This window comes from Mercurialis annua, linkage group LG2, assembly GCF_937616625.2.
Source record: "Mercurialis annua linkage group LG2, ddMerAnnu1.2, whole genome shotgun sequence".
NCBI classification, from domain to species: Eukaryota; Viridiplantae; Streptophyta; class Magnoliopsida; order Malpighiales; family Euphorbiaceae; genus Mercurialis; species Mercurialis annua.
The window spans coordinates 3,502,375-3,521,771 of record NC_065571.1 but is presented as its reverse complement, the minus strand read 5'-3'; the positions used below and the strand labels follow the sequence as shown (position 1 = coordinate 3,521,771).

At 33.1% G+C, this 19,397-nt stretch overlaps 1 protein-coding gene across 2 annotated transcripts; it reads left to right on the top strand.

The window, feature by feature from the left end:
- The first annotated feature begins 12,307 nt into the window (after window positions 1-12,307).
- Window positions 12,308-17,811, top strand: LOC126668958 (dihydrolipoyl dehydrogenase 1, chloroplastic). Of its 2 annotated transcripts, none has more exons than XM_050362219.2 (15): window positions 12,308-12,834; window positions 13,106-13,252; window positions 13,448-13,582; window positions 13,751-13,856; window positions 14,156-14,280; window positions 14,588-14,713; window positions 14,854-14,934; window positions 15,317-15,379; window positions 15,471-15,545; window positions 15,633-15,711; window positions 15,800-15,900; window positions 16,005-16,118; window positions 16,719-16,832; window positions 17,120-17,191; window positions 17,426-17,811. In XM_050362219.2, exons 1-15 carry the CDS (start codon window positions 12,517-12,519, stop codon window positions 17,513-17,515), a joined length of 1,746 nt encoding a protein of 581 aa, XP_050218176.1. In that variant the 5' UTR covers window positions 12,308-12,516; the 3' UTR covers window positions 17,516-17,811. The 2 variants fall into 2 exon arrangements, with proteins under 2 accessions (XP_050218176.1, XP_050218177.1); XM_050362220.2 differs by having other exon boundaries at window positions 12,309-12,834; window positions 17,488-17,811.
- The last annotated feature ends 1,586 nt before the right edge of the window (window positions 17,812-19,397 follow it).

Below are 19,397 nucleotides of genomic sequence, written 5' to 3'. Positions count from 1 at the left end.
CTCCTTTTCATCTTTTTCATTTTGGTTGGTAAATCTATCGACGAGGCGCATCAATTTCAATAGATATACAAATAAAAAATTAGAGATGAATCAAGCCCTTTCAGGATTGAAGATGAAATCGTTATAGGTTATATTAGTTTTTTTTTATAACTATTTTACAGCGATTGTCTTTCTTTTTTGAAAGTTTTGCTGTTATTTCTATATGAAAGATTTGTTGCTTTTTATGAAGAGTTTGTGAGTCTTCTGTTAGTCAGAAAATGATTGGATCTTATTGTGTTAGAGTGGTTATGTAATTTTGATTTTATTTTGTAAGGCGATCTGCGAATCAAGGTTTATATCTTGTTCCATGTCAGGTCATTAGAAACGGTTATACCCTTTCTTAATTCTTACACCTGTAACTGCTCTTTATTATTAATGAAAGATTATTCGATTGTCAAAAATAAAAGCTGCAAATATCCTAAAGAATCAAATTTTGTATTAGCTCTAGTACATTATTTAATTCATTTTTTTAAAAGTTTGTAATGCAAATCTGGAATTATGATGGTAACATGGGCCTTTTTTTTTGTCAAATTATAAAGTTTGCTTTGAATCTTACTCATGTAAGTGTTTTTGTTCTTAAGTTAATTCAAAGATAATCATGTTTATTTCGAAGAAAAAAACTCATAAAATATAACTAGGATAGTGAGTGATTAAATCAATACAACTGAACAAATATGCTTATAAAAAACTAGTTTGGTTTACAAAAAATAAATACATGATTATACTATAAACATATATTTTTAAACACTGAAAAATATGATTAGGATCTAAAAACGTTAATGATGATTTGAGATATAGTCGGGTGACGAGCTGTTGGTTGATTCATTTAGGACACTTTAAAAACTAAATCGGTATATAGCGACAAAAATTACAGGACTGATGTCCCAAGCAACTATTAAAACTCAAAAGAAAGTGTCGATGTAACTTATAAGTTTGAAAAAATGAAATATCTCGTAGCTTTATAGATTTACAAATCAACTTATTTCAACGCCTTAAAATGTATGAAAATTTATTCAATTGCAAAATTTGAATTGTTTAAGGCGCTAAAATTAAAGTTGTAAAGATTAATTAGACTTTTTTTTACACACTACTAACTTTATGCAATTGACAAGGTAATCGTTAATTTTATCATATTCATGTAGTATATTAATGATGATATTCACATATTGTCTTTAAGCATAAGAGATAGCAATAAAACCATCAAAAAAAGATAAATGATTAATAAAAGAAAAACAGTTATTGATAATTAAGAAATTATAAAATTTAAATTAATTGTGTTTTTATTGTTTACAAATTCAAAAATTATTTAAATTTAAACTCTTAGCAATAATTCTCTTTTATATTCGTTTTGAAACCACGCGTTAATTTAATATTTTATTATATAATAATATAGTTCCAATATTTAGTTAATCTATCAACAATATTATAAAGTTTATTATAATATTACAGTGTTGATATTGTGTTTAAATTTTGTTGATATTGTTTTGACGTTCGGTCCGGGAGGATTTGTTTTTCACTGTCTGATTCGGTCTAGGAGGATTTGTTGTTCTGGTGCTGAAAATGGAAGAGCGTCTCATCCGAAGTATTATTAGAGCTAGTGTCGGTGGTTACGGTGCTGCTCTTCAGGCTGTTGAGAAGGTAGTTAGTTAACTGTTGCCAGCTTAGCTTAATGAGTGAAATGCTCTGTTTGATTTTTGATTTTTAATTGTGAAATTTTATTTTGTAATTTGTAGCTAAACTCTGATTTATTTGAATTGAATTAAAATTAACTAATATGAATGTTTTGAATGTTCAAATAAAAAGAAAATTTAAAGATTACAATTCAATTTAATGTTATTCAGTTAAATCTCTATCTTTATATCACGACCCAAATTATTGAGCCGAGACCGGCGCTAGGGAATGGGAGTGGTAGCTCCGAAACCCGTAGCAAGCCTAAAACCACTCTAACTTTTTCGCGGAAACGCAAACACAACTATCCTATAATCATAACATAACATCATATATAGACACATCATCGATACAATCATAGTGGGCATCTCACTTCCGTAACTGGTACGTACTAGCCCGTCTATCGATCAATACAAAACTGACAACCAAAAGATGTCACATCAAACAAACATTAAACACGTACACAACCTATAAGACCTAACTATACTAGGCTAAGACTCGTCACACGTATACTACTGCAGCACCAAGGGGACTTGTACCCAGCACACCAAAGACGGTCTGTCTGATCCGACTCTATACACCTGAAAAACATCAATGTGAGGGGTCAGTATTTGGGGAAATACTGAGTGAGATAACACATTACTAAGGTATTATAGAAAATAACATCGCATTTAAAACAAAACACATATATACAAACATATTATACTTCAAGCATTTGATCCGATCGAAACCCTAATATCTTAGTATGCATAATGAACATTATCACAACATCTAACGATCGATCGATATGAGTCCGGGATAGTTCAACCAGCCGACTCGCAGATACAGGCCCCGGGATAGTTCAACCAGATAGGCTCTGTATCGCATGCACAAACAAGTATGATAGACGACCCATGAAATCTCTATCTATGACTTACCCGGACGCTGGTGATCACACAGCCTATTGACACCCAATAGGTAGCTTGTTTCCCACGGATCATATACTAGTTTTCACAATCTATATATATTCGATAATACGATGCACAAATTCATTTCTATCGATAAAATACTATAGCATGCGATGTAGTTTAATATTATACTTATAATATAAAAACTATCTATTGCGTAATAATACTCAAAGTAAAGTATAACTCACAACGATCGCTATTCCTCATATCCAAACGTAAGCTCCACGCGTCACTCAATCTCTTAGCGATTCCAACTCGTTGATCTCGTACCTCGTCGATGCATCCACATCCTATTCAAATCATACGTACGTTTAATTCATAAACGTAGACTTAATACTAAAACTCTAAGTTATAAACTTAGGTCAATATGATCGTATTCCCAATACGTCTCTTAATATTTACTTTTAATGTCCGACGTACTTAAAGTCGGAAATATTAACATCTGATCCGATTAAGGCTAAAAGTCCATTTTAGTCCTTCAGGCAAAAAGTCCGTTTCGGTCCCTCGGGTAAAAAGTCCGTTTTGGTCCCTGTGTGCCTTCACAGGGTGGTGTGCGTTCGCACACCTAGTGTGCGTTCGCACACCTAGTGTGCGTTCGCACACCTAGTGTGCGTTCGCACACCTAGTGTGCGATCCACACACAGTGCCCGGAAACTTCGTTTCCGGGCTTCCCGTCATGCTTAAACTCGATTCCGACATGCCCCTATCTCGTTTTCACCTAAACTCAACTCCAAATTCATCAAAACGCCAATAGAAACGCGATTATAATCCGTTTAATTCGTTTAAAACGAAATAACCCTAATCCTATCATTTCGATATCAAAAATCATTAAATTACCTCGACTTGATGCTCGAGATTGATAGAGGATTGAATTATCAATCCATCGGCGCGAGAATCACTCGATTCGGACGAGAAACGGCGAAGCGGCGACGGATCGAAGTTATCGCCGAATTTTCCTTCGTCTGTAAGTTCTTATATCTGTTCTTATCATCCTCTATACATATATATGTATATCTTGGCTAATTAGCCACTTTAGTCCTTCATTTCTTTAACTCAAACCATTTCTCTTTTAAACTTTCAATTCTAACCAAACGGTTAATTATTCACTTAAACTCTAATATCTACGTATTATTTATATCCAAATAAATAATACTACTCGAAATATTATTATTCCCATCGATAATATTCTAATTACTATTTTCGAGGCTAAATTGGCTAATTTGCACTTTGGTCCTTGAACTCTTCAAAATTGACAATTTAGCCCAAAACGAATCCGCGTCCAAATTTTAAAAGGTCTCCGATTGACCTGAAACTTTTACCACCAATACTATAAAACATTTCGCGGACCTTGGCGAAATAATTCCATTTTCGGACTTAACTGGTTAAATTACCACTTTAGTCCCTGAACTATAATTGTGACTTTTCTTGATATTTTTCCTTATTTTCTTATTCTAATCCTCAAACATACACGTCTTACTCCATATTATCCTTTTCTTTAATATCCAATATCTTTATCTCTGCAACTCCGGTCCTTCTCTGCCGGACACGTTGCACTAAACGGTACCTGAACTTACGGGGTATTACATTCTTCCCCCCTTATAAAAATTCGTCCTCGAATTTTCTTACAACCTTTTTACTTATCTTAAACCCTTGACCTTTTCATTTGTTCCTTGTTTGACCTTCAATACTATATACTTTGTATTCCATCACACGCTTTCTTGACTCGTCGCTCCTATCCTTGTACGTCTATCATCGATATCCTTATTAAACCCGACGTCTTTCTAATATCACACAATATTCACCTCCTCTTATCATAAGGGCAATCTCCTATCTCCAAAGCATAACTATAAATCGATTCCTATACTCAACTATCCTCTTTTCATACTACTATCATACAGTATGAACGTCCTAGTTCACCGTCCAATCATTTTCATTCCGCTATTCACGCACATCTATCATTCACTTCTCGTATACAAACTTCATCCTTCATATCCACTTCTTCTCTTATATCGTCATTTAAAATCTTTGACATCCCGTCAAAGAGATATTTACTTTCGAGCACATCACTAATCGAATACATGTCACTGTCCAACGTTTTCACGATCTTAGCTATATTCTAGCTCGTTAACTCAAATCTATGTTCATATCCTAGAAGCATAACGTCTATGTTTTCGCAACGATACGTATTCATTCGCCTCGTGGCCTTGATCGCAGCTTGCTCGCGAGCACTTCACTTCCGTTACAGAGTTCTGGTCTAGGTATACTTACATGAAAACAAAACTCTTTTAAAACTCTTTCGATAAAACGATTCATTTTGAATTCCAAATCAAATTCCATTTTCATTTTAGCAAAATTGTGCACTAGGGTGATGACGTCTCTCATCCCCAAAGAGTTGCCACACCTTACCTCTTCATTTGAACATAATGCATATGATGCATGTCCTATCGATGTATGTACAGATATATGTAGTGATGCATTTCTATCGATGTCGTGGCACTTATCGATGACTATCGCGGGTCTAGGCACAATTATGTTTTCAAAATCGTTTAAACAAACAACTTTCAAAAAGTTTTAAACTTCGAGTTTTGTAAGTTCTCTAGACCTTTAAACTCTTCACACGATAAGTTCTTCCACTTCTGTAACTTCATACTTCTTCTTCATGCATACCATAACCCTTCGATCGATTTCGATAACTCAATTTCGATACCATCTATACATCGTATTTAGCAAAGGAACAGACAAAGATTTCACAAATCTATCGATTATATTTATCATAATGGAACAAACAAGAATTTCACAATCCATCGATCATACTTATCATAATGAAACGAACAAAAATTCTCGATTAATCAATAATTTACTATCAATCAATTCGATCTTTCACAATCCATCGATAATTCACTATCAATCAGCTCGATCATAAAACAAATAATACAAACGACTTGGATCAGACATGGTTCAATTCTATAGCTGCAGTAGTTCCTAACTTAGTCTAATGACCTAATACCTAGGAACAAACATACATCAATCACAGACTTGCAGTGGTATCATGGACTAACTGCACTCAAATCATATATTAGCAGAGGTAACTGGACCAACTGCTCTGATACCAACTTTATCACGACCCAAATTATTGAGCCGAGACCGGCGCTAGGGAATGGGAGTGGTAGCTCCGAAACCCGTAGCAAGCCTAAAACCACTCTAACTTTTTCGCGGAAACGCAAACACAACTATCCTATAATCATAACATAACATCATATATAGACACATCATCGATACAATCATAGTGGGCATCTCACTTCCGTAACTGGTACGTACTAGCCCGTCTATCGATCAATACAAAACTGACAACCAAAAGATGTCACATCAAACAAACATTAAACACGTACACAACCTATAAGACCTAACTATACTAGGCTAAGACTCGTCACACGTATACTACTGCAGCACCAAGGGGACTTGTACCCAGCACACCAAAGACGGTCTGTCTGATCCGACTCTATACACCTGAAAAACATCAATGTGAGGGGTCAGTATTTGGGGAAATACTGAGTGAGATAACACATTACTAAGGTATTATAGAAAATAACATCGCATTTAAAACAAAACACATATATACAAACATATTATACTTCAAGCATTTGATCCGATCGAAACCCTAATATCTTAGTATGCATAATGAACATTATCACAACATCTAACGATCGATCGATATGAGTCCGGGATAGTTCAACCAGCCGACTCGCAGATACAGGCCCCGGGATAGTTCAACCAGATAGGCTCTGTATCGCATGCACAAACAAGTATGATAGACGACCCATGAAATCTCTATCTATGACTTACCCGGACGCTGGTGATCACACAGCCTATTGACACCCAATAGGTAGCTTGTTTCCCACGGATCATATACTAGTTTTCACAATCTATATATATTCGATAATACGATGCACAAATTCATTTCTATCGATAAAATACTATAGCATGCGATGTAGTTTAATATTATACTTATAATATAAAAACTATCTATTGCGTAATAATACTCAAAGTAAAGTATAACTCACAACGATCGCTATTCCTCATATCCAAACGTAAGCTCCACGCGTCACTCAATCTCTTAGCGATTCCAACTCGTTGATCTCGTACCTCGTCGATGCATCCACATCCTATTCAAATCATACGTACGTTTAATTCATAAACGTAGACTTAATACTAAAACTCTAAGTTATAAACTTAGGTCAATATGATCGTATTCCCAATACGTCTCTTAATATTTACTTTTAATGTCCGACGTACTTAAAGTCGGAAATATTAACATCTGATCCGATTAAGGTTAAAAGTCCATTTTAGTCCTTCAGGAAAAAAGTCCGTTTCGGTCCCTCGGGTAAAAAGTCCGTTTTGGTCCCTGTGTGCCTTCACAGGGTGGTGTGCGTTCGCACACCTAGTGTGCGTTCGCACACCTAGTGTGCGTTCGCACACCTAGTGTGCGTTCGCACACCTAGTGTGCGATCCACACACAGTGCCCGGAAACTTCGTTTCCGGGCTTCCCGTCATGCTTAAACTCGATTCCGACATGCCCCTATCTCGTTTTCACCTAAACTCAACTCCAAATTCATCAAAACGCCAATAGAAACGCGATTATAATCCGTTTAATTCGTTTAAAACGAAATAACCCTAATCCTATCATTTCGATATCAAAAATCATTAAATTACCTCGACTTGATGCTCGAGATTGATAGAGGATTGAATTCTCAATCCATCGGCGCGAGAATCACTCGATTCGGACGAGAAACGGCGAAGCGGCGACGGATCGAAGTTATCGCCGAATTTTCCTTCGTCTGTAAGTTCTTATATCTGTTCTTATCATCCTCTATACATATATATGTATATCTTGGCTAATTAGCCACTTTAGTCCTTCATTTCTTTAACTCAAACCATTTCTCTTTTAAACTTTCAATTCTAACCAAACGGTTAATTATTCACTTAAACTCTAATATCTACGTATTATTTATATCCAAATAAATAATACTACTCGAAATATTATTATTCCCATCGATAATATTCTAATTACTATTTTCGAGGCTAAATTGGCTAATTTGCACTTTGGTCCTTGAACTCTTCAAAATTGACAATTTAGCCCAAAACGAATCCGCGTCCAAATTTTAAAAGGTCTCCGATTGACCTGAAACTTTTACCACCAATACTATAAAACATTTCGCGGACCTTGGCGAAATAATTCCATTTTCGGACTTAACTGGTTAAATTACCACTTTAGTCCCTGAACTATAATTGTGACTTTTCTTGATATTTTTCCTTATTTTCTTATTCTAATCCTCAAACATACACGTCTTACTCCATATTATCCTTTTCTTTAATATCCAATATCTTTATCTCTGCAACTCCGGTCCTTCTCTGCCGGACACGTTGCACTAAACGGTACCTGAACTTACGGGGTATTACACTTTATAAAGTTTATAGTTGGTATATGCATCCTTTTTAGCATAAAATTGTTCACAATCAATTATTAATAAAACTTAAACTTTAATTTTAAGTAATTGATAAACGAATTAAATACCTCACAAGCTCTTTCATGTTCTTTCTTGTTGATCTTTTTAATCTTCAGGTAACAAGTGGGACAGCTAGTCCTGATTTCTCTGATTGATTGAAAATGAAAAGAAAAAAAACTCTGATTGAAAAAGGAAAGAAAACCAAGCAATATTTTATTTTAATTATTGACTAAATGAGCCATCATGAATAGGCTTACAGTATAATTGCTTGTATTTCTAAATGGATTTCTTATAAAAACACCCATTTTTTATGTTCTTTTGTAAAAAAAGTTAAAATTAAAAAAAAAATAGAAAAACAAAAAAAATTTAAAATTTAAATATATAATAAATAATAAGTGCAGAAATATAATGGTGACAAAAATTAAAAATAATGAAATATTTAGAAAATAGGAGTTATAACAGAAAGTAATTTTTTTAAAAAATAATATAAAAAAAAAGCTGATATGAAATATAAAAATGTAGAAGGAGTAATAAAACAAATGTTGTACGAAAAACAACATTTCATATAAAAAAACCTTTTACCTTTTTTTAACCGTGATAGATAAATATAATATTGCAAAGAAAAACAAGGCAATAAAAGAAACAAATTAAAACAAGTAAACTAAACTGGAGCCTGCTGAATTTGATATAGCACCGACGCTTTAGTTAATGAGAAGATTAGGATAATACTCTATTTTCTAAAGTAATTTGATTTCCTACCTCAATAAGGAAAAGATAGAGAAAATACCTCATCATTCTAATACTTTTATTTTTTTACTCTAAAGCATGTTTATATTATGATTATACCTACTTTTTATTGATTTTTTACTCTAAGTATATATTTTTACTCTAACCATATGACAACTGTCATATTTTTATATTTCTTTCTTTTTTCTTTCTCTCTCCTCTCTCCTCTCTCCTCTCTCTTCTTCTTCTTCTTCTTCTTCTTCTGTTCTTCGTCAATTTTTTCTTCTTTTTTATTTCTTCTTTTCTTCTCCATTTTTTTCTTTCTTCTCTATCGTTCCTTCATCGCTCCGCCGCCCTTTCTTCATCGCTCCACCGTCGCTCCACTGTTCTTTTATTTTTTTTATTTTAGCGAACTTTTCTTTAATTCATGGCGATTATTGCGATTTTTTAACATTCAGATATAAATAAATTACTCTTGATTTTTTTTTCAATTTTAGATCTAAAAATCTGCATGAAAAAACAATATTATGATGAAAAAAACGATTTTCTGCACAAAAAACGATTTTCTGCAAAAAAACAGCATCTGATTATCATATGATTATCATAACACTGCATAAAAATGATTTTTTATAAAAAAAAAATCTCAGATTATCATATGAGTATCACTGTATTATCATAATGTTATCATAACACTGCATAAAGAAAAATTTTCTACAAAAAAAATTGATTATCATGTTGTTATCACTGTATTATCATCTCGTAATCATAATATAATCATATGATACCGGGATGATAATGTATTATTGTACCTAAATGATAATATTACGACAACGACATAATAATAAAATTATGATAACAGTATGATAATATGATACCTATAAGAAAAAAATTACATAAAAAATATGATAACGAGATGATAATGTGAAGAAAATAGTATTACAATGATGTATAATAAGGTCATGTTATCATACTATTATCGTCACCTTATCATCTTATAATCATAATTTTTTTGTAATTGTTTTTTTCATACATGTATAATATTATCATACTGTTATCTTCACATTATCATCTCGTTATCATAATTTTTTTGTAATTATTTTTTTCATACAGATATCATATTATCATACTATTATCTTTACATTATCATTTTATTATCATAATTTTTATGTGATTTGTTTACATATAGGTATCATATTATCATACTATTATCATAACTTTATTATTTTATTATCATCTGGTTATCATACTGGTGTCATGAATCTTTTTGTAATTCTATTTTCACGTACGTTATCATCCAGTTATCATAAGCTTACCATAATTCATTATCATCTAATTATCATACTCCAATGTTATGATAACGACATGATAATCAGAAACTATTTTATCATACATTATCATATATATTATCATATATGTACCATAAATATTATCATCTCGTTATCATATGATAAAACATTATCATATGACACTATTTCTGTAAAAAAAATTCCATGTAAGTATCATATTATCATACTATATAAGCTTATCATTATATTATCATAAAAACATTATTGTACTATTATCATTATCGTACATTTCTATTATCATAACCTTATCATAATCATATAATGTTATGATAATGATATATTAATACAGTGTTATTCATATGATAATCAGACACTGTTCTTTTAGTAAAAAATCAATTTTCTCTGCAGTGTTATGATAATTACATGATAATGCAGTAATGATACTCATATGATAATCAGAAGCTGTTTTTTTTGCAAAAATCGTTTTTTTGTGCAGAAAATCGTTTTTAATACAGATTTTTAGATTTAGAATTGGAAAAATTCAAGAGTAATTTATGTAGATCTGAAAGTTAAAAGAAATCGTATTAATCACGAGTTGAGAAAAATCGCTAAAATCAAATATGAAAAACGGCGTAGCGACGGCGGGATGATGGCGGAACAACGACAGAGCGATGAATTAACGATGAAGAAGAAGAGAATAAAAATGAAGAAAAAATAAAGATAAAGAAGAAGAAGAAGAAGAAAATGAAGAAAAAAATGGCGGAAAAAAAGAACAGAGAAGAAGAAAGCCAATGGAGAGGAAAGAGAGAAAGAGAAAAAGAGAGAGAAAAAAGGAAAAGAAATGACAGTTGTCACTTACAAATCCCTAACAACATAGTTAGAGTAAAATAATAATAATGAATAGGTATAATTATAATATAAATAGGTGTTAGAGTAAAAAAGTAAATATATTAAAATAGTGAGGTATTTTTTCTATCTTTTCCTTGTTGAGGTAGAAAATCATATTATTTTTAAAAAGAGAGTATTTTTCCTAATTTTCTCTTAGTTAATTGCAGTGTTTAAAAAACCGAACCAGTGGCTGAACCGGTGAGGCCACCGGTTTCTGGTTCAACCGCTTTAACCGGTTCAATGATCGGTTCAACCGGTTTACTAAAATTTAAACAATTGAAAAAAAATTTGGTTCACCGGTTTTTACCGGCCAAATCCGGTTCAACACCCGGTTTTTTTACCGGTTCAATCCGGCCCAATTCGGTCAGCCCGGTCCAACCCGGTCCAACCAAAAGATCCGGTTTTTTACCTTTTCAGATCGGCCCAGATCGCAGTTCAACCGGTTCGGTCCATTTTTTAAAACACTGGTTAATTGAGCCTATTGATGCGCCAGGAAATTGTCTTTGCGTGGCACGTATTAGAACCTTGTCGTATTGAAGGATTTTTTGGAGATGTCAAATATCATCGCAAATACCTTTTACTTTAAAATTATTAATAATCTAAACTATTTTTTGATAACTGGCTTTATAATTTTATATAGTTATTATTTTATTAATCAATTTTACTCTCGACGAGCATCGACCTAGTTCTATGATAATTTTGTAACAATTAGATTACAATTAATTAAGAAATAAACAAAATAAAAACTCATAGGGCTGAAGAAAAAACCGGCCAGCTAAATTAACTGACCGAACCGACTTCTTTTAGTCGGTTCAATTTTTAATATAAAAGAATTTTAATTTTCGATCTTCGGTTTGATTTGACATTTAAATTATTTAAATCGATCGAACTGACCAAATCGACCAAATTAATCAAAAATTTGATTTTTTTGTATTATTGTCAGTTGTAACCGAACCGACCAAATTTTCCGACCTATTTGGTCGGTTCGGTTATGGATTGTTTTTCATTTTCTATTCGGCCGGTTCATCAGAAAAATCTTTTATTCAGTTGGTTCAATTTTAACTATTTGTTCGAGCGGTTAATTCGGTTATCAATTTAGTTTCGACTGAACCGACCGAATGATCACCCCTTGAGGCTTCAAGTGCTCAAACGTTTAAAATATCAAAACATTGAAGGCTTTCTGTAATTTACCCCTATAATTTTATCCATTCCATTTGTATTCCGCCACACGCGCCAAGCATACAAAAAATTGGCAAAGAAAATAAAAGCAGGACAACTAACACCAAAAAAGAAAGTAAAGAGAACAGTTCGAGTTGGTTTATCAGCCGCACTTTGTTAACTCCGCCCTTAACGACGGACTTATCAAAGTTCGTCCCTACTAAAAACTCAACCACTTCACTTCAGATCTTCCTCATATTCCATTAGGTTTTCAGTTTTCACCAGAAAAAAAATAATAAAATGCAATCCTCACTCTCTATCTCCGCCTCTCAGGCAGTTACCAATGCTGCATTTCAGAGATCAAATTACTGTTTTGATTTCTCGAATTCGAAGTTTGTTGTTAATAATCTCCGATTCTGTGGCCTGAGACGAGAGGCGGTTGGATTCTGTTCTCATTCTCGAGCTCTGAATCGTCACCGTCCCATTCGGTCCGGGAGGATTTGTGCTTCTGGTGCTGAAAATGGAAGCGCGTCTCCTCCGAAGTCTTTTGACTATGATTTAGTTATTATTGGAGCTGGTGTCGGTGGTCACGGTGCTGCTCTTCATGCTGTTGAGAAGGTAGTTAGTTAACTGTTGCCAGCTCAGCTTATTCAGTTAACTGCTCTGTTTGATTTTTGATTGTGAAATTTTGTTTTGTAATTTGTAGCTGAACTCTGATTTATTTGAATTGAATTAAAATTATCTAATTATGAATGTTTAGAATGTTTAAATAGGAAGAAATGTAAAGAAGTTCATAGTTGTTTGGATTTCAAGGCATGTTAGGATGTGTTTTGGGAAGTTCATAGTTGTCAGCTAAGAAATTTGAACATTTGCAACATTGTAATTGCAGGGTTTGAAGACTGCTGTGATTGAAGGAGATGTGATTGGAGGTACATGTGTTAACAGAGGATGTGTTCCTTCGAAAGCTCTGCTTGCTGTCAGTGGCCGAATGCGCGAACTTCAGAACGAGCATCACTTGAAAGCTTTAGGTCTTCAGGTAATGTATTGAAAGGACCGCATCACATATTTTTCTTGCTCAATAAATTGTACTTGCTCCTGATAGAAAAGGGATTGCCTTCTGTTTATGAAGAAATTTATATTAATTAAGCTGCACTGGAAAACTTTTATTGGGAAATCTTTGGTTCGATATAGATTTTAAAACACTTCCTTTCTTTGTTTAATCTTGTTACAGGTTTCAGCAGCTGGCTATGATAGGCAGGGAGTTGCTGATCATGCAAATAATCTTGCTTCCAAAATTCGTAATAATCTAACAAATTCAATGAAGGCACTTGGAGTGGACATATTGACTGGTGTTGGAACAATTGTGGTGAGTTAACAATTTTATCTTGTGAAGTTGGGATACTGCAGTATCCACTTTATTGTACTCATTTCAAATGAGTAAATTGTAATTTGGATGCGATAGAACATGATCTCACCTCAATGATACTATGTTATTTTATAAACATTAATCGTTTTATTTCCTTGATTCTTTCAGGGCCCACAAAAGGTGAAATACGGTAAAGATAATGTGGTAACTGCAAAGAACATAATTATTGCCACTGGATCTGTCCCTTTTGTCCCCAAGGGTATTGAAGTTGACGGTAAGATCCTTGTTTGTTGTTAGAAGAGATACATACTGCTCGTTTCCTACAACTATGCTGATTAAGAATAGATTTAAAAAATTATTTGTACAAATGCAAACAGCTTTAGTATCATCATTAGCTTCAGTAGCTTTAAATGCTAAAGAAGAGGTTCTCTTCATAAGAAATGCTCATAATTATCAACAATTTGAGGCAACATAGTGAGATTCTGTTGTCTATCTAATGTTTCTATGCATTTATATGCAATACTTTGTTTTCTTGCTGTTGAAATTTAACTCGTAATTATTAATAACCTGCAGGGAAGACTGTAATTACAAGTGACCATGCATTGAAATTGGAGTTTGTTCCCGATTGGATTGCAATAGTCGGAAGTGGTTATATTGGTCTAGAATTTAGTGATGTATACACTGCACTTGGAAGTGAGGTAGATTGTGTTAAATTATTCCTTATATATAAGTACAGCTCTTAACTTTTTTCTCCCTTCAGCTCAGCTAAAAAGATACTTAGAATAATAATGATATAAAACATCAAAACATAAATTTGAAATTGCATTTTCTAAGAGCATCTAAAATAGTGATTTTTTAATAAGTTAATAAATTTCAATGGCAGTCCCAAACAGGGGGCTATGTTGAGGGTTAGCATGCCATTGGTCACTTTCTTTTTCCTACTATAAAATTAGTTTTGGTAGAATTTTCAAATGGAATGCTGATCTTCGGATGGGTTATGTACAGGTTACGTTTGTTGAAGCTCTAGATCAGCTTATGCCTGGATTTGATCCTGAGATTGGAAAGCTTGCTCAGAGAGTGTTAATAAATCCACGAAAAATTGACTATCATACTGGGGTTTTTGCAAGCAAGGTAATTAAGAATTTTTTATTTATATATGTGTTCGTATATGTTTATCTCAACTCTCAACTGGTTGCATCCATGTCTTTCATTTTCATTTCTCTTCTTTTGGGCACATTGTATTAATACTTCACTTGTTGTAATTTTTATAGATCACTCCTGCAAAGGATGGAAAACCTGTTACAATTGAGCTTATTGATGCCAAGACAAAGGAACACAAAGATACACTAGAGGTATTTTTAGTTGTGTGTGGTAATGATGTTTGGATCTAAAATTCTGATATCATTAAATGAGAAAAACTTTGCTTGAAATTTAATCTATGCCGGCATTTTTGATTAAGTAATATTCATCCATAAAATTCATGTATAGAATTGTGCAGTTAGGAACTCAAGGTAATCGATATTTCAGTAGGCTTCATTCGCGTCTTTCATTTTGCGTAGTTATTAATTGGCATGCCATTTGATACGAGGTCACATAGTATTCTTTGGTCACACTGAATCTTGCGTTTCCTTCTTTTTCATTTTCATAATGTATTCAATCCCCAGCTCACAGTTGATCAATGCGAGATACTAATGTCATTACTTCCACCAAACTTTGGTTCTGTTGCGTTTGCAGGTCGATGCAGCACTAATTGCAACTGGAAGGGCTCCATTTACAAATGGTCTAGGCTTGGAGAATGTATGAGTCTTTTGATAATAATGTTAATCAGATCGCATGTAGTTGTTACCAGAACAAAGGAACTGGCTCTGATTTTTTTCTCTTTGGACAGGTCAATGTAGTAACGCAGCGTGGTTTTGTATCTGTTGATGAGCGCATGCGTGTTCTTGATGCTGATGGAAATTTGGTTTGTTTGCTAGTTTCTTATGATCTCATTGAGATGTAAAGCTTTTGTTTTTCATTACTAATACTTGATTGTAATACCAACCTTCAGGTACCGCACTTGTACTGCATTGGTGACGCCAATGGTAAAATGATGCTTGCTCATGCCGCCAGTGCACAAGGAATTTCAGGTTAGCTGTACAGTAGTATATCGCTGGTGAACTTCTTCCAGTGCTCTCTCTTTATGTTTTAACCTACTTTATGCTTTGCATGATGCAGTGGTTGAACAAATCAGCGGAAGAGATCACGTGCTGAATCATTTAAGTATTCCAGCTGCCTGTTTCACTCATCCTGAAATCAGTATGGTTGGGCTGACAGAGGTACCAATTGTGATTTGATGTTGTTCCTCCAACTGCTTGTTTCCTTTTTGCTTGTCCTATTCAACGGAGTTCTCATGTGATGAACTGTTAACCTATATTTGCAGCCTCAAGCAAGGGAGAAAGCTGAAACCGAGGGATTTGAGATAGGTGTTGCCAAGACAAGTTTTAAGGCCAATACAAAGGCCCTTGCAGAAAATGAAGGAGAGGGACTTGCTAAGGTTAAATTTCTCAACTGTTTTACGCTTCAATAATGTTCTGGTGTGAACCTTGTGGGGATTGCAATTGCTTATTTTTCTTTCTCTAAGGCTGTTTAGTTCATTTATACTGAGCATCATTAAGATAGAATATCTTAAAATCAAATAAGCATTTAATAAAAAAATTTATGAATTTGTTCATTTCATGGTTCTGCTTTCCCAAAGATGAATTGTCCAATGTGTTCTGTTCTGCTCATATATTGCTCGACTGAAGTTGAGATGCGTATCTATTGGGTGCTTTCCTCTCACACTTAAATAAGTCTCAACCTAAACTAACACGTAGACAGAAATGTTCGACAAATAGTCTCAACCTAAACTAACATGTAGACAGAAATGTTCGACAGATTTTCTGACGTAAAATTTGGCCGCTAATTCTTTTCTTTTTTTTGGACCAAGCATTATAGGATTAAGCAAGCAATTTGTGCATATATGTTCGCTATCCCCTTGCTTCATCCTCTAAACTCACCTAAGCGAGTACATGCTAGATTTTCAGTTTCATTGCAGCTTTATTATCTATCCAGTCTGACTAGCTTCCATGGTTGCTTTGATTTTGTTTTAATGTAGTTGATATATAGACCCGACAATGGAGAAATACTTGGAGTTCATATTTTTGGGTTGCATGCTGCCGATCTCATTCATGAAGCGTCCAATGCTATTGCTTTGGGAACCCGTATTCAGGCAAGTCTTTTTTTTCTTTTCTTTTTATCTAATACGCTCTCTTGATACCTGGATTGCTAATTGTAAGACAGCTTCTAGTATTTAGAATAAAATACTTGTGGACTTGGAAAAAAGGGTCAGGGTGCAATTTTTCTTTCTTCATAAACCATCTATTCTTGCTGCTGATTATTCACATACTGGAAGTAGCTGCACAAACTCAATTTGTTTTTTGTTTATCATGTCAAATTCCCATTCTTTTGGATGTAAATGCTTGTCACATGGGTCTAATTATGTTTGGCACCATGCAGGATCTAAAACTTGCAGTCCATGCACATCCTACTCTCTCCGAAGTCCTTGATGAACTTTTCAAATCGGCAAAGGTGAGAATCTTATCCGACATGCAATCTAATGTCACACTTTCTATGCACTCGACTTCTATTCTTGCACTTCAGTACTGAATGTAGCAATGCATCAATTCACGTTGAAAATCTCATCACTTTTTTTTTTCACGGGATGCATCTTCTTGGCATAATTCCTGTTTCGTAGATTGTTATCTAATTTCTCACACCTGATACGAGTTCACACACATTTGGTGGATGCATATGTTTGTTAAGCTGAAGACAACACAATCCAACTTCTTCAAGCTAGTGACAGAAATTTTTAATTTATGGGGCAGGTTGACGCGCATGTCTCGAGCCAAGTGAGTGAACCGGTTACTGTCTAGGTATCTCAAACTCAAAAGTAAACACAATTTTGAAGAAATTTGTTTCTCTTAGGGAGTGCCAGGAACTATATACCGCCACCAGGGCAAGAGAAGAGGTCAACAGATTACGAAACCAATTCAAAGAAATACCATTATCAAGAATTTAGCTAGGTCCTTGGTACTTATCGGGTCTGGAAATTCTGTTGTGTTGTTGCTGTTGTTTTTTGAGTTTGTTATTACGTTAATTGCAAATAAACTATCAGTGATAGTTATTTCAATTTTAAGATTAATTTTAGAGTTCTGGCTGTCGGCATTATTATTATGAATTCTTAGTAGAGTTTGCTGCTTGTGTTGTACTGCTGCCTCCTAGTTGTGGAAGTGAAATTACATACCAAGCAATAGATAGCAGGAAAGTTGTATCAAAGTTTGCCTATAATGAATTAGTGAAATAATTGTGACTAAAATTTCAACCTATTTTGTTTATAAATACTAAAACAAATAACTCAAATTTGTTTTCTTAAGAGAAATGCTTTTCCAATTAAAAAATTACTATAAGGCTCTTTACAATTATTACTTCATCATTTTTGATAATCAAACGATATGCTCTTCTATTTTATTTATGTCAATAGTTTTGTTATTATGCCCATTTCTGGAGCAGTCAACTGAGTGAAAAAATTTAACTTGAAAATTTAAGTTTCTATTTAATCTTCAAATTTATTTTTGACAAAAACATGTATATGTATAAATTTATAAAATTCAATGGCTTAGTAAATTAAATTTGTTTAGCTTAACTATAAATTTTAAAACTTAAAAAGTTAGTTTCAAAAAATCAATAACATTAATAAATATTATAAAGTTACATGAAAGAAGTTAGTTTAATAAATTTCATAATAATATAACATTTATTTAGACATACTAGTATTATAAATCTAAAAATTATATTTTTTTTCTTTCAAATTTAGTCATTTAACTTAGTTAACTAACACTAAAATTAAAAATATATAGAAAGAGTAAACCATTGATAAAAATAAAAATAAAAGATCATGCCGTTTGATTTTCAAATTAAAGGAATCAAAATGAACATGTGTAGTAAACATATGAGTAATTTGCTCTTTATTGAAAATCGAATTAACAAATTTATTGCATCTATTTAACCTTAATAGCAAAATCATTAATTTTAGGTTAATTACATATAAAATCACCATATTTATACAAAATTGTAAAAATTACACGATCTTTAAAACGTGGCAATTCAGGGCATCACCTTTCATTTCTTTTCAAAAACAACATGTGCACATTTTTAGTGGCGTTTTTGCTGACGTGGCATGACACGTGACACTCCCATCGGGTGTTCAAGTCAGCAAAATTTTATATAAAAACGTGCTCATGTTGTTTTTAAAAAGAAATAAAAGGTGATGCCCTAAATTGAAAGATCCTGTTATTTTTGCAATTTCATGTAATGGTGGTGATTTTATATGTAATTAACCCTTAATTTTATCAAAAGTAGTTTAACCAAGCTAACTAAAACCTTAATAATAAAAAACATAACAAATTAAGTAATTACATCTCTTTAATTGTGCTAATTAAAGTATCTATTCTAATCAATTTTTTTTGGAAAAATTTACTAAAACCTTAATAAAACAAAACCAAGCTGACCAAACTAATCAATTAATTGTAATCAACCGATCTCAAACTGATAAATAATTTAAAGGGTTAATGTCATAAAAATTCACCAACTTTACACGTTTTCTCATTTTAATCACGCAAATTAAATTCTCATTTTAATGCATGAACTATCACGTTTTATCAAATCCATGTATGGTGCTGAGGTGTCACGACTCCATTGGTGTAATTAACTGAGGTGAAGATAATTTTACACCAAT

What these genes read in the sequence shown, in the direction of transcription:
- LOC126668958 (XM_050362219.2), top strand. Translation starts at nt 12,517, where the DNA reads ATGCAATCCTCACTCTCTATCTCCGCCTCTCAGGCAGTTACCAATGCT. An exon ending in CTGGTGTTGGAACAATTGTG is followed by an intron (nt 13,583 to 13,750) that starts GTGAGTTAACAA and finishes TGATTCTTTCAG; the next exon opens with GGCCCACAAAAGGTGAAATA. An exon ending in CTTTGGGAACCCGTATTCAG is followed by an intron (nt 16,833 to 17,119) that starts GCAAGTCTTTTT and finishes GGCACCATGCAG; the next exon opens with GATCTAAAACTTGCAGTCCA.